General features: G+C 37.2%; 1 protein-coding gene across 1 annotated transcript in view; it reads right to left on the bottom strand.

Moving 5' to 3' along the window:
* Positions 1-13,471, bottom strand: part of ZDHHC2 (zinc finger DHHC-type palmitoyltransferase 2) — a 57,598-nt gene that overhangs the window by 10,763 nt on the left and 33,364 nt on the right. The window contains exons 6-12 of the mRNA XM_063402031.1: positions 12,563-12,595; positions 7,685-7,805; positions 6,743-6,875; positions 4,736-4,862; positions 3,685-3,777; positions 2,493-2,602; positions 1,772-1,849 (exon numbers count right to left, since the gene is read on the bottom strand). Coding sequence (XP_063258101.1) covers positions 1,809-1,849; positions 2,493-2,602; positions 3,685-3,777; positions 4,736-4,862; positions 6,743-6,875; positions 7,685-7,805; positions 12,563-12,595 — 658 coding nt within the window. The 3' untranslated portion in view covers positions 1,772-1,808. The remainder of the gene's footprint in view (positions 1-1,771; positions 1,850-2,492; positions 2,603-3,684; positions 3,778-4,735; positions 4,863-6,742; positions 6,876-7,684; positions 7,806-12,562; positions 12,596-13,471) is intronic.

Below are 13,471 nucleotides of genomic sequence, written 5' to 3'. Positions count from 1 at the left end.
TTTAACATCTTAGAAGAGTCACAGACCATGTTCGATATTCAGAGTAATCTGAATGACAAAGTTCCAGTAAAATGTACACACTGTTCAAAGAATGATTAAAGTTTAAAAGCTATTACTTAAATTAAGTGTTAGGAGTTTAGAAAGTAGAACTCCAACCTGGTAAAACTAGTTGCAATTAATGGTATTTCTGTAACAAAACAAGAGTCTGTTTCTTTAAAGTCTGTCTCCAATATTTTACTTTTGATTAGTGATGGCATGTAAGACATTAATCTAACTGAACGTAAGTAATTTAGTCTTTTCCAGAAGCTGTTGTTTTGTTGAAAGAACTGATGGATTAGACAGTGCAGAAATGCAATGTTTTACACTTTGAACAAAGGGTTAGAAATGAGGGGTTTATATTCTATTAAAATATCATACACAGCAGTGAAAATTGCAGTCACCATCTGAGTTTCCTTCGCTCATCTCTTTAACTCTCTTCATCTGACACCCACATTTTCAACACCTCTAACACTTCACATCACCATCAAGTTTGCAGATGTACCTATATCTGGAACTGTGTCTTCATCACTGAACACAAAACCAGATTGTAAGGGCCAAGAGGTTTTTAAATTTTCCTTATGAACCAAACTGAACTTCCGGGGACCTTTTGGTACAAGCTATGGGCCCATCTCTTGGTATCTGCACACCTGCTAGTTTAATAATCTGCCTTGGCAGTGCAATACCATTCCTAATGGGTCTAATAACAATCACTGCAGCTCCCTCATGACTTTCCAGGCCTTTCATTTCTTCCAAGAGGGACCACGAGCAACCTCATAGCCATGACAGCATGTCCAAGAGTCATATCACACTTAAATGAAGGACATTCACTTTAGATGCTTTTTCAGGATTACTGAAAAGGTGCTTCCAACAGCAGAGAAGAAATGACCTTGCTGGAACAACTCCTCCATACCAATTATTTGGCATGCAGAAATTCTTAGGGTTGGAGTCAAACTTTTTATACAGTTTTTAAATACAAAATAATTTAATTCTGTAAGTTTTGGTGAACTAGTACTAGAGTGAATGTTATGATTGTGTTCATTCTCCACAACCCAGGATAAAGGTCAACTGTTATGTACCTAACAGAATTTACTAGCTGCTTCTCAAACCTGCTTTCTGAGAAGTCTGTGTTGCAAGATATTAATGCAAGAAATCAAGAAAATCTCAGCTGTTTTTGACAATATTAAATGCTCAGGAAGTCATATGGACACCTTTTGTCTTCAGTAGGCAGCATGTTTTTACTATTAAATTACTACTATTACTATTAAATAGGATGCAGCTCAGTACCTGACTCAAAGCAAGACACTAATAGCTTCTATATTAGACTACATCCTTTTTGCTTCAGCATTTGATAGACTTTTACCTGTTTTAGCAGACAAAGCTATGATCTTTGCATTCAGTGTTAAGAACCAGCCTAATTTTCAAATTAAGCATTACAAATACTGGCTGAACAGCTTGAATACTCACAATTTCAGTATCTCTAAAGAAAGGGAATAATAATACTATTATACTGGACTATTACCTAAAAACCAATGAGTATCAAGATCAAACTAATTTGCAAACATGACACATCAAGAAATAGGTTTAGTTTAAAGTTATGAATTCATGTGCTATTACACGTGGTAAAAAAATTAATTAAAAAAACAGGATGTGTTTTAGTAATTTTCTTTTGTGCACTCTTCAACTGGTAAGGAATCATCAAATAAAATATTAAATACAGAGATTATTAACATACCTTTCCTTACATATTCCGATTTTTCTTTTAAGGGAAATTAGGTTTCATTTTCCATGGTTAATGCAGGATTGCTCATACCTTAAAAGACAAAAAAGAGTATTCCCACAGGAAAAGGTTTCATGTCTATTTCGGCAAATAATACAACCTTGAATTAACAATCACTTTAAATGTCATTACTCTATTACCACGTCTAGTCCTATTCTTTGTCTATTACACAGCTTTTCACTAGCTGCAAATAGGTGTCACTTCTTCTATAAGCAATTTGTTGGCAAAGGTGCTCTCAGGACTAGCTTAAAAAATAATTAGCACCTACTGGTGTCAGTGTTCTGATATCCCTTGGTCGGGTTTAACTGGGAAAGGCACAGCAGCTTGACACATGATACTTCCTACATGTATTTAAGAGAAAAGCTTCATGAATTTTGATTCATGAATACAAACCATGTGACTGCGGCCATTGTTACACTGTATCCTCCAAAACTAGTTTATACAACACCTATCATTGCAGCCTAAGTCACAGAGTCACACACAATCACAGAATCACTACGTTGGAAGAGATCTTCAAGATCATCGAGTCCAACCCAGCCCTAACACCTCAACTAAACCATGGCACTGAGTGCCACATCCAGTCTTTGTTTAAACACATCCAGGGATGGCGACTCCACCACCTCCCCGGGCAGGCCATTCCAGTCCTTTATCACTCTCTCTGTGACAAACTCCTTACCAACTTTGCCCTTTTCAGCCTTTGCAGTAGTTTCTGACCAAGATGGTGTATCTGTCAGTAGGTGGCTCTGGGAATCACGCAACGGCTTTGCAGGAAACAGATGGTTCTCACTGTAGTGCCAATAAAAAGAACATTAGTGAACTGCAGTCATTTTTCATCGTCTTACCACACAGTACAAACAGTTTGTCATACGCAGTATTTGCCTTACCCCACCTTGCCTCTTGTCTGATGAATCACTATTTTTTTATCATTACATACATTACACTGCAGTTGCCACAAGTGCAAGCACAATCTAAAAGACACAGGGATTTTTAATTTGACTGCTATTTTATATTAATACATGTACTTCAGCTCCAAATACACTTTATATACCTATACATTCTTCTTCACTACAACAAACTTGACATGATAAACAGTGGAGAGAACATCTCCAAAATCTCTTTCTTAATGTAAGCTACAGAATGCTGGGGTAAGATAAAATGTCAGTAAACAGCTAGCTGAAATGTCATATATTTCTTTTATGAATAAAAGATTGTCAGTATGATTCCATTATCATTTCTTAGCCACATGTTCACTATACTTATCATGCCTTTCATTATGTAAATGTTTCAAAAAAGATGCAATATGAATTTATTTAAAGGAGAATATGCATACTTTTCACACTTTAAAGATGTCATGTCCATCAAGTGTAAGAATTAATAAAACATGTTCTATTATCAACAGAAACAACACTTAATATTCAGCTTGCTGTGCTTTGGCCCAAGTCCCATGAGGGATGATTCCCTTACATGAAGCAGCTTTCACCAGACAAGAAAAAGCAGGCATTCCCCAAAAGCCATGCAAGGCAATGGGTTTGTATCACAGGCAGACTGACTAACCATCTCATGCCTATGCATAAAGAACACTGCTGATAATGACTGTTAGGCAGGTGTGGAAAATTCAAGTCCTGGGATGCTACTGAACCAAGACAAAACACATCAGGGGAAAAACCCAACCTACCTCACTGCCATAAATTTAAATATAAATCTGAGGATTACCTGATTTACAGCTTAACTGTTAAAAGATGACCTGGATTTATTAAAAGGATACTCTTAATTTGCTTACCACTTTTAAGTATATTATACATCATTCTCTTTATGTGTGCACAGGAAAAAAATCAAATATTTGAAATGGGTAACAAAAAGCAGATTACTTTTTGGATGTTGAATTAAGTCCACCAGGTGTGGAAGCTTGCTCAGGATCCTGATTAACAAGGCAAGTTGGAAAGGAGCAACCATCCCCTAAACTGAAAAAATTCAGAATTAGTGACATGCATACAAAAACCTCTCAACTTTGAAGAACTTTTTCTATTAAAGTATTACTATATCTTATTTCAAAAAGCTAACCATCCCCCAAACTCTGTGATTATTCAACAATTTAAATAAATGAAGCACTATGTTGGGGGTTAGATTTGGTTTTTTTTTTCTTCTCACAGAATTTTTTCCCATAAGTTTCCAAGAAGCCTTGATGACTACTTAGTCAGAACAAAAGGAGTACTTGAGGGATATGGCAGCACGAAGCTACACCTATTGTTTCTGAGTCCCTGGGAGTGTCCCTCAGAGGGGAGAGATGATGAGCTTTGGGAAAGGCAAAAAGACAGATCTGGGGAAGGGGGAGGCACTCTTGCTCTCAGCGCCGAGGAGGACGGTCAGGCTGCCCTCTGCCTCTGTCTCGTCCTGGGAAATCTATCGTCATCTGCTGTGTACCCGGGAATCCTGAGCTCGCTTTCTCCAGCCTCTCCCCCCACCGCCGCTGCTTCTTCGGAGCTTGGAGGTTCCCCTGCTACTCTGTAGCCCTGCACTGCCCAGCCCTGCTGGGACACCCCTGCTGCTCCAGCTGCCAGCGCAGAGCTCCTCATCTCTTCCACCAGCCCGGGACTTTCCTTCCTTCCAGTTCGGCCTCTCGGAGCCCTGCAGGGGCGCCGAGATCAAACTGCTCTGGGCTTTTGTAAAAGAAAGCCCTCAAGGTTCTTGGTTCTGTTTATTATTGATGCTATAGTTGTTGTTTGGTTGTCGTTTTGTCATATTTACTAGTAAAGAACTGTTATTCCTACCCCCATACCTCTGTCTGAAAGCTCCTTTAATTTTTTTTTTAATTGGAATAATTTGGAGGGAGGGGATTTGAATTCTCCATCTCTAGGGAGGTCCTGCCCCTTCCTAGCAGATATCTGTCTTTCAAACCAAGACACACTAGGAACAGCATACCTTGAAAACACAGGCAGCAACCAGTATTTTTTCTCGTCACCAAACACCTGCCTTAGGTTTTTGCTGACGCCCAGGCTAAAGCCATTCTTATCTGTTCTGTGACGAAATATGGGAGCTCTGAATACCTCTAAAAAGAAAAAGATTAATTAGACTTCTTTGCAGGCTAGCAAGTTTCAGAATCCCACCAGTACTTAGGCAATTGCACTGCAGGTCCCATCACCCAAGAGGAAAGGCTGTACTGCCCAAAGGGCTGAGAAAGAGACCGAGTGCCCTCTTGGAAGCCAAAGCCAGTGCTACACAGGCACTGTGTGTGTGGAGCAAGTCCAATGGCTGAGGAAGGGTGGAAGCCTTCATCCTCCTCCCTCATCAAGGCATGGCAGAGTGAGGAACTCAGTTTTTAAGATGTTTATATGAAGACTTCAGCATGAGACTATACCACAGACAGTGTTCAAGAAGCAAAAACATAAACAAAGGGCTTATTACAGAAAAAGTAACGGGAAAGAAGAAGTTTAACCTACTTTAGTACTAAGACTAGCTTTTCACACACTGGGGTATAAAAATATTGTGTGTTTTTACCACTGCATAAAGAAACGTCTTTGCTCATAGACCCAGATTATTCCCCCTGGCCATCCAACCTAAATTTCTGGAGAAGAGAGCTAAATATAGCTTCAAGTGTTGCAAAGTGCCTGAAGCAGAAAATTCATTCACTTTCCACCAAGTGACTGATAGCCATTTAATTCCCTTAATTGGCTACACATAGCAGTCAAGCTCTGACGTCCTGACAGTACAGCTCCCACAAACCACGCCAAAGCCATGCTCAGATTGTCCTGCAGTCAAACCTGAGCTGTGAACTGCTGGAAATGACCTTCCACATGCCGTGTGCATTCATTACAATGGGTTTTAAAAAGATGGGGGAAGGGAAAATGGGGGCACCCTTTCAGATGCACATATTAGGCTTGGAAAAGAACTCCCAGGATGATTTAAGCACAGTCACACTTAAAGCTATCATGGCTTCATTAGCAAATTACCACGTTTCTAAGGCTTCACATATCAAGCAACTTCCCAAAGTAAAATGGGAAGAGACACCAAGATCTTTTGGAGTAACTTAAGTATGCAGAAAATGTTACATTATCAGTATGGAATTCCATTTGTTTTGAAAACACAAAACGTTGAATTAGAAGTATAATGAATTATCATTACCTCTGAAGAAAATTTTTGCACTAAAATTGTAAGATCAGTTTATAAACAGAACACTAATTTATTTCTGTTCAAATAAGCATCTTTAATAAAACTTTTCTCTACTTATACCTAAAAAGAAATGAAAACCAGTAAAAAATTGTTCAAAGTCAATGATTTGTTTACTCAAAAATCCTAGAGGAAATCTTGAAGTAAACAAGCTCTCTTCCATTGATACAGATACCTATTTTCAAAATTTCCATTAATCACTAAAATCATCGTTAACAAATCCAAAGAGAACTGGAAAAACAGGTCAATTCATTGGCCTACTTTAAATCAGCTTACGTCAACAGGAAAGCATTTAGAGATTTAGAAATTTTAATGGCTATATTGCAAATTGGCAATTTTACAGTCCAGCATGCAGTAGAGAACAGGCACTTAAGTCTTCTGCACTTTATTTATTAAGCTCTGTGATCAGACACACACACATTCAAGCATTGCGTGTGCATGCATGCAATAATCCATTTAACATTTATTAGAAATTTATCCTGATTTTATTTTAATTTTTTTAGTTTATTCAGTTTCTGTTAACAAACTGTGGGTGAAAAGCAGTGAGAGGAAGAACATTAAGTTCATTAATAACTTGGCCCTTTGGGCCAAGAGCAAAAGAGTCAAAATTTCCAGGGAACAGAAGAACTTGGGAGACTTCTAACCAAGATCCAAGGAACCTGTGTAGAATTGCCCACTTCCTCCATTACTCCCATGCACATAAGATACACTTATTATTTATTGTTTGCTGTCAAACACAGTAGCAGCATTAATTCTACTTACCTAATGTAGATTTATTCTTGCTGACAAGCCAACAGTGATACCCGAAGAGAGAAGACAAACTGACAGAAAACATAGCTGCAGCAAAGAATAAAAACATGATGTGGAACTTGGCTTGAGTATCAGGAAGGCCATTCTAAAAATTAAAAAAAAAAAACACCGTTAGAATTGGGGAAATAACTGTTTCATTCGATTATTAATAATCCTCTATTCAGCCAAATCAGATTCAGCACACAGACAAATACACCACACAACAAGAATATCAATAAAGGGATTATACACCTTCAGTGTACAGACAGCCCTGCAATTAGGTTGGTGACAGCATCTAAGATAACTTAGATTATTTTAAAGGCCCTTCCCAAGAAAGGGCCTTTAAAAAAAAGGCCCTTTCTTGGGAAACTATAACTACTGAGAGCAAAAATCTGAAATTCAGGTATGAACTTTGAAGTGTCTCATAGAGAAGAATAATTTGAAAAAAATGAAGGCTTTGATTATACATATAGGTTATACTTTTGTACATGACATTAGGAGATACTAGATTACAATGTAATGCCTTGGAATCACAGAATGCCTTGGCTTGGAAGGGACCGTAACCATTATCTAGTTCCCAACACCCTGCCATGGACAGGGGCACCTTCAACCAGACCAGGCTGCTCAAAACCCCATCCAGCCTGGCCTGGAACACTTCCAGAACTGGGGAATCAATAAATTCTCTGGGCAACCTGTTCCCATGCCTCGCCACCCTCACAGTAAAGAATTTCTTCCTAATACCTAATCAATATCTGCCCTCTTTCAGCTCAAAGCCATTTTTCCTTGTCCTATCACTACATGTCCTTGTAAATATGTCTATCTTTAGCTTTTTTGTTGGTCCCCTTAGAATCTTAGATTTCCTGCACAGCAGTAGCTTCACACACTTAAAGACAGCATGCAGATCAGAGTACTTACTGTCCAAAACTTGATAAAGTACTGCAAATCTGTTGCAGCAATGAAAAGGCAATACAGTAGTGAGTAAGCCAAGAAGAGAAGAAAAAATTTGTAATTGGAGAATCCTACACAGTTGTTCACCCTGATAAAAAAGAACAAAAAAACATGTAAAAAGGAAATGTCATGAAAGTATTCTTTGCTTTCATCCAATTTAAATTAAACTTATTTACTCTAAAAACATTTATATCAGCATGCAAACCAAGGTTTGCTTCCTATCTCTGCTGCCTCAAGCTACTGGAATGGATTTGGCTTCAAGTCTCAAATTAGTGTAGCAAACCAAATCAAAACACCAGCATCGCCACAAAAAAGCCCAAAGAACTTTACCAGGTAATACCTCTTTCAACAGCTTACTGAAATTAAATTTTCACTTATGGTATGAAATTTGTTCTCAGCACGTCTGATGTAAATGTGATTGCAGTTAGCTATTTTTTTTTAGTTTGCAGGTAAGTATCCATGTTATACCACTAGGCATACTGCATGTCAACTGGGACAGTAACAAGCCAGGAACTGAAACTTAACTGAATTTTGTGAGAATAAAAGCAGTCTCATTTAATCCACATCCTCCTTCATTAATCATACTATATACTTAAAACTTCTCAGTAAATTCTCAAACATAAGAGCATTCATAGGAGAGTTCTAAAAATATATATATTTACATAAAACAATGAGAGAAATGCTACTCTGGAATAGAAAGTATTCCATGTCAGTGACAACATGACAGGGAATAAGACATCAGAAACACATCTAAATGTTACAATAAATCTCATTTTATAATTTTCTCTTATTAGCTTGAAGATCACCTATCTCCCATTTGTAAAGATCTTTATACATGATAATGAGCAATTAGTATACACTATGATGATGAGGGTGCATTTAATACCCTAGCAGCTTCCCATTAGTGACAACATATTAAGTATTATGAATTTTAGAGCCCTATTAAACATATTATAATACTGCACCCACCAAATGAAAAAATATTGGAGTGCTTCCCATGTGCAGTTTATTGGTAAACTGCTTCCTCTTTTATTTGGTTGCATTGAGAAGCCAAACAAAGTTATCTTTGCACTAATTTTGACAGAGCTCTTCATATGAGTTTAAAAAAACTCAACTGATACTGCTGTCAGAAAGATCAGCCAATCAAGATACTGGTATATTGATAAATAATTCTCAACAAAAAAAGAGTAAAAGGATGTATGGTGAGGCTCAACTTTAGCTTCCAGAATTGCAGGACAAGTTACCACAACTATTCTTTAGGGAGATTGTGATGCTAATTGCAGAAGACATGCTAAAAAGGTATGGGTAAAATCTTAAAATAGCAAAGAAATTTTCACTGTACATTACTGTTACTCATTCTCAGGGGGGGTAGCAAGTTGGGTCAGTTTGTTCCAAGTTTTGTTTAGACAAAACATAACACCTTGGCTAAACATTAAGTTTTGCAGTGTCATTTAAACATGCAGCAATAGCTAAGCATTCATATTAATTACAGTTAAGCACTCTCAAGAGATTGTTCTATTTAAAGAAAAAGAAGATATATTTGTAAGCTCATCATTATTCTTATCAAACAGTAAATATAAAATTCTCCACAGTAAAGTGTTTTTTTTTCCCATGAAATATGTCAAAGTAAGCAATTCCATGACAAACTGCAAGCAATTCAGATTCAAGTTTTCTACAATAATCCCACTTTCCTTTCATGCTACTTATTTTTGAACTTTCTTACTTAAGACACTGTTTGATGTGAGAAAAGAAATATCAAGTGAAATGTTATTTCCCAAAGATGAAGTGTCTTGAATCAAAGATTTATTTCTGACTGTTGTTTTGCACAATGGCATGTGGTACACATGCCAAAATAAACTTGCATAAATTATTACACTCCCTTCAATTCTGAAAAGGCCCCAGACTGCAGAGGTCTTACTGGAAAAGAATAGTTCATCAGAAGATTCAAGAGAAAGTAGACACCATAGCTTTGTAACTGTACTGTTTGAGCATGTAGCATCAAATCTTAAACCTCAAAACCAGTGGTTAGATTTGATGCCTAACATTTCTGAGAAAAACTGATAAATATACCAACTGGCTATATAATGGTATCTTATTGCAGCAAAACATTCATGCAGTCAGAACAGCCCAGAATAACAATCTGCATTACAGCTAACATTTTAAACTCTCATTTTCAAGTACAACAAGAAATTATATATATATATCATTCCTGTCTGAGGAGTTAGTTTACTAAAAATGCCAGGCAAAGAAATAATTTAAAAGGCACCAAAGGTGATGCAACTCAGTTAACAAAAAGCATCACAGAATCCAGGAGATGCCAGCTATTTGGATTACTCAAAAGATAAAGGAGAGATGTTTTGAATTATTCCTAAGGTGCTCCTAAATGCACCTTGTTAGTACTAAGAGTGTTATATACAAAAAATATTTCTGCTGATGCCTCAAGCCATTGGCTTCCCACCTGCAGCTCCATGTGTACATAGTGAGTAGCAGTAGCAGTAGAAATCACCAGTGCAGCACTTAAACCTTTCAGAGCAGTTAGTGGGCAGTTAGCATTAAATATTTCCGTTTATCACCGTGCTTCCATTAGCGCAGGAGTGACAGCCAAAATAAAGCCCCCCAGAGAGCAGAGGACAGCTGACTTGGGGCTAGGACATGACAGTCTCTCATTACAATCTCTGCCTTCCAAAAGCTTCACCTTATTTTCCACAGGTTATTTTTACCCATCCCTCCAGAAATCCTTCCCCTGGCAGAACACTGAATTAGAGATAGCTCTCATTGCTGTTTCCCTGCTCTCCCTAAGCATCACGCGAGTTCTTTCCTCCTTCCTTCCAACCCAACTTGCTCCCGCCAAAAAAATCACAACATGAAAGGCAAAGCAGAACCTAACAATGTTCAGAGAGGCTAAAACCCATCCATTATACTGAATTGCACCCTTATTTTTGTTAGCAACATAATCATATATTTCCCTAAGAACCTTTGAACATGGGTGTTTACAGGAAACTATAAAGCCTGATCAGCACCTCTGCAGTATTTCAAACTCTTTCATCTCTTCCACATAGTTCGTTTTTTTAGGGTGAGCAAGGAACTGTGAACATCTGCTCAAATTAGGAAAAAATGCACAATACCTCTTTTTCTAATGCATTTCTGTTACTTAGAGTACAAAATAAACATCTCTCCATCAAGAAGCATTACACATCTTTCAATTACCTTCTCTATTTGTATTTTTATTTTTTGCACCCATTGCTTATAAGACTAAAACCAATGAGCAGTATAAACACTCTCTCAGACTGTGTATGTTTATGTTGTCAGATTAAGAAGACTGTATAGTAACATGTATAGCAAGCAAATGCTACTGAGAGGAAAACAGAGTTTTTCCAGAAGTTTCTGCCCTTATTGATAATGATGATTTGTTATTTGATACAATGGGTTTTTATTCTGAAATTGAAGCTTACATGAAGAACATTTTCATGTAAACGTCTTGAGACAGAAAAACACAAAAAATTCCCAAACAGACCACAAAGCTTTTAAGAAGTGTTTATAATACTGAATATTACTAGTCATATTGAGACTTTTCACTGATATTTTGTCAGGAATGGCCTGGCAACTGTTTACTGTTTTTCTTAGAGCTTTCGACAAGGCAGTTATTAAAAAGCTGAAAAAAGGAAATTGTCTTTTTGGTTCTAAGAAATTTGATCTACATGGAAACTGTCTTTTTTTGTTCTGAGAAATTTGTTCTACATTCAATGATTTTACCTGTTTACTGTGTTGTGGCCTTGTTTGTTATTGTTGTTTGTGGTTTTTTTTAAGAAGCACACTACCAACACTCAACATCATCAATTTTCACATGCTGATTACCACTACAACAAAAAAACCTCTATCCTATACTGGTAACTATTTCTTTCAATTGTATCTACCATGTAGACACAAAATAAGGCAAGATGCTTAAAATCAAATTACATTATGGCAGATGCTGTAGTTGGGACCAAGAGAAACAGGGGGAGCCCAGCAGCCCTTCCTGCCCCAGGACAGAGCCTCCTCTGTCCTAGAATTTGATGTAAGAAAGTGTCAAAACAACTGCTTAGAACCCTCTACCACTCAGTTTGTCCAACACAGGGGATTCTTTTCTGACCATTTTATATGGTGAAGACCTGCCATGTACCACTCAATCCTCTAAACTTGGACTTTACTAGGCAATTACTTTTAATTATTTCTGTGACATACACCTGCCAAAGTGACATAAAACTAATTACACATCCTGTCTATCCACTGGTTCCAAGGGCTGCTAGGAGAAGACAGAACAAAACCACTGTGTGGGCTGACATGGCAGCAAAAAGAGGGAGGGTGGGAGGCAGAGGGGAGAAAGAATGAAAGAAAGAAAACAAAGAACTCATAAAACTGAGAGTGCTAACTTGGTGTTTCCAGCAAGCCCACTCCAGCTGTCCTGGGAGCTTAAGTAAAAGGAACTAGGTGTAGCCTTGCCCTTCCATTTTAAACCCAGGGTAGGACTTCACCCTTCAATGCAACTAAGGCACAGTAATATTCAAACTATGAAGAAAAGATGCAATTCTTAAAAGAAGTTCTCACTGATCAGAAGCCTACTTCATCCATACTTGTAAAAACATAAAGGTACCTAACTCAAAGGTACAAGAAAAATGATATTTGAATTTCTTTGTGTCACAACCAGCAAAAGAAGATATACAGTAAATAACTCCTTTCTGCAAGATCAGTAACTTCATATATGCATCTAACTCCAGGAATGCTGAAGCATCATCGTCAAGGCAGGCCCCACAAAAATGTATTTTACCAAATCAGAACATAAGAAAAGAAAAGCAATAGTACACTCACCAAGGGCAGTGATGATCCATTTTCAAAATGCATCTTTAAAAAAACCCAGTGGAGTTCCAAGCATTGCCAAAAGACAAAAGAAAAACAAAAGTCAGAATCAAAGTTACATGCCAGATTTAAATTATTTATACACAGATTAAGAATTATCCATGTTTACTATATGTTATGTAATCTATTTAATAAATACATCTATCTAAATTCACATAATACAGTTTACCTGCAAGGGAACTGCAGAAATGGTAGATAAGCCAAACTGAAAACATTTGATATGTCAAACACTTATGATTTAAAAATGCACTCTATAGGATTTGGTCAACTTTAGCATTTTGTCCTCAATCTGAATAGGATTTTCAACTACTGTTTATTTTCTGGAAGTGCCTTAGAAACTGGGCTAATTCAATTATTATGTAGTCATACAACTAAATATATTTCCAAGAACACAGTCTGTTTTCATAGAAATATATACATCCTTCTATGCAAATAGACAAGGCTTTTAAGAGCTTACCTTGTATGAAAAACCTCAAACATTTTTGCAATTAATCACCTCCAATACTAAAATGTTCCCAAGAAAATCAGATATGATTGAAACAAGCAAATTTTGGTAAGGTAAGGACAAAATAAAGGTAATCTACAAAATATGTTAACTAATTGCAATCTGCAAATTTCACTTACATTTTGTAGGATAACAAGTCACCTTTTTTCTCCATTAGAAACACACGACTATGTTCCTATCTTACACTGCAGTCACCATTCCATACAACACAACCAAGATGCTCCTCCTGCCTCAACTCTGTCTCTCTTTCAGTGCCTCTGCTGCTTTCCTGGACAAAACAGTCTTCTCCACCTCACAATCCTGTTGGAACGTTTGATCAGCTGGAGAGTACTTGGAACAGCCTTAAAGCTAAAAAT

This window comes from Prinia subflava, chromosome 7, assembly GCF_021018805.1.
Source record: "Prinia subflava isolate CZ2003 ecotype Zambia chromosome 7, Cam_Psub_1.2, whole genome shotgun sequence".
In the NCBI taxonomy this organism is placed as follows: Eukaryota; Metazoa; Chordata; class Aves; order Passeriformes; family Cisticolidae; genus Prinia; species Prinia subflava.
The sequence above is the reverse complement of the archived record's forward strand: the minus strand, read 5'-3'. Positions and strand labels throughout refer to the sequence as shown.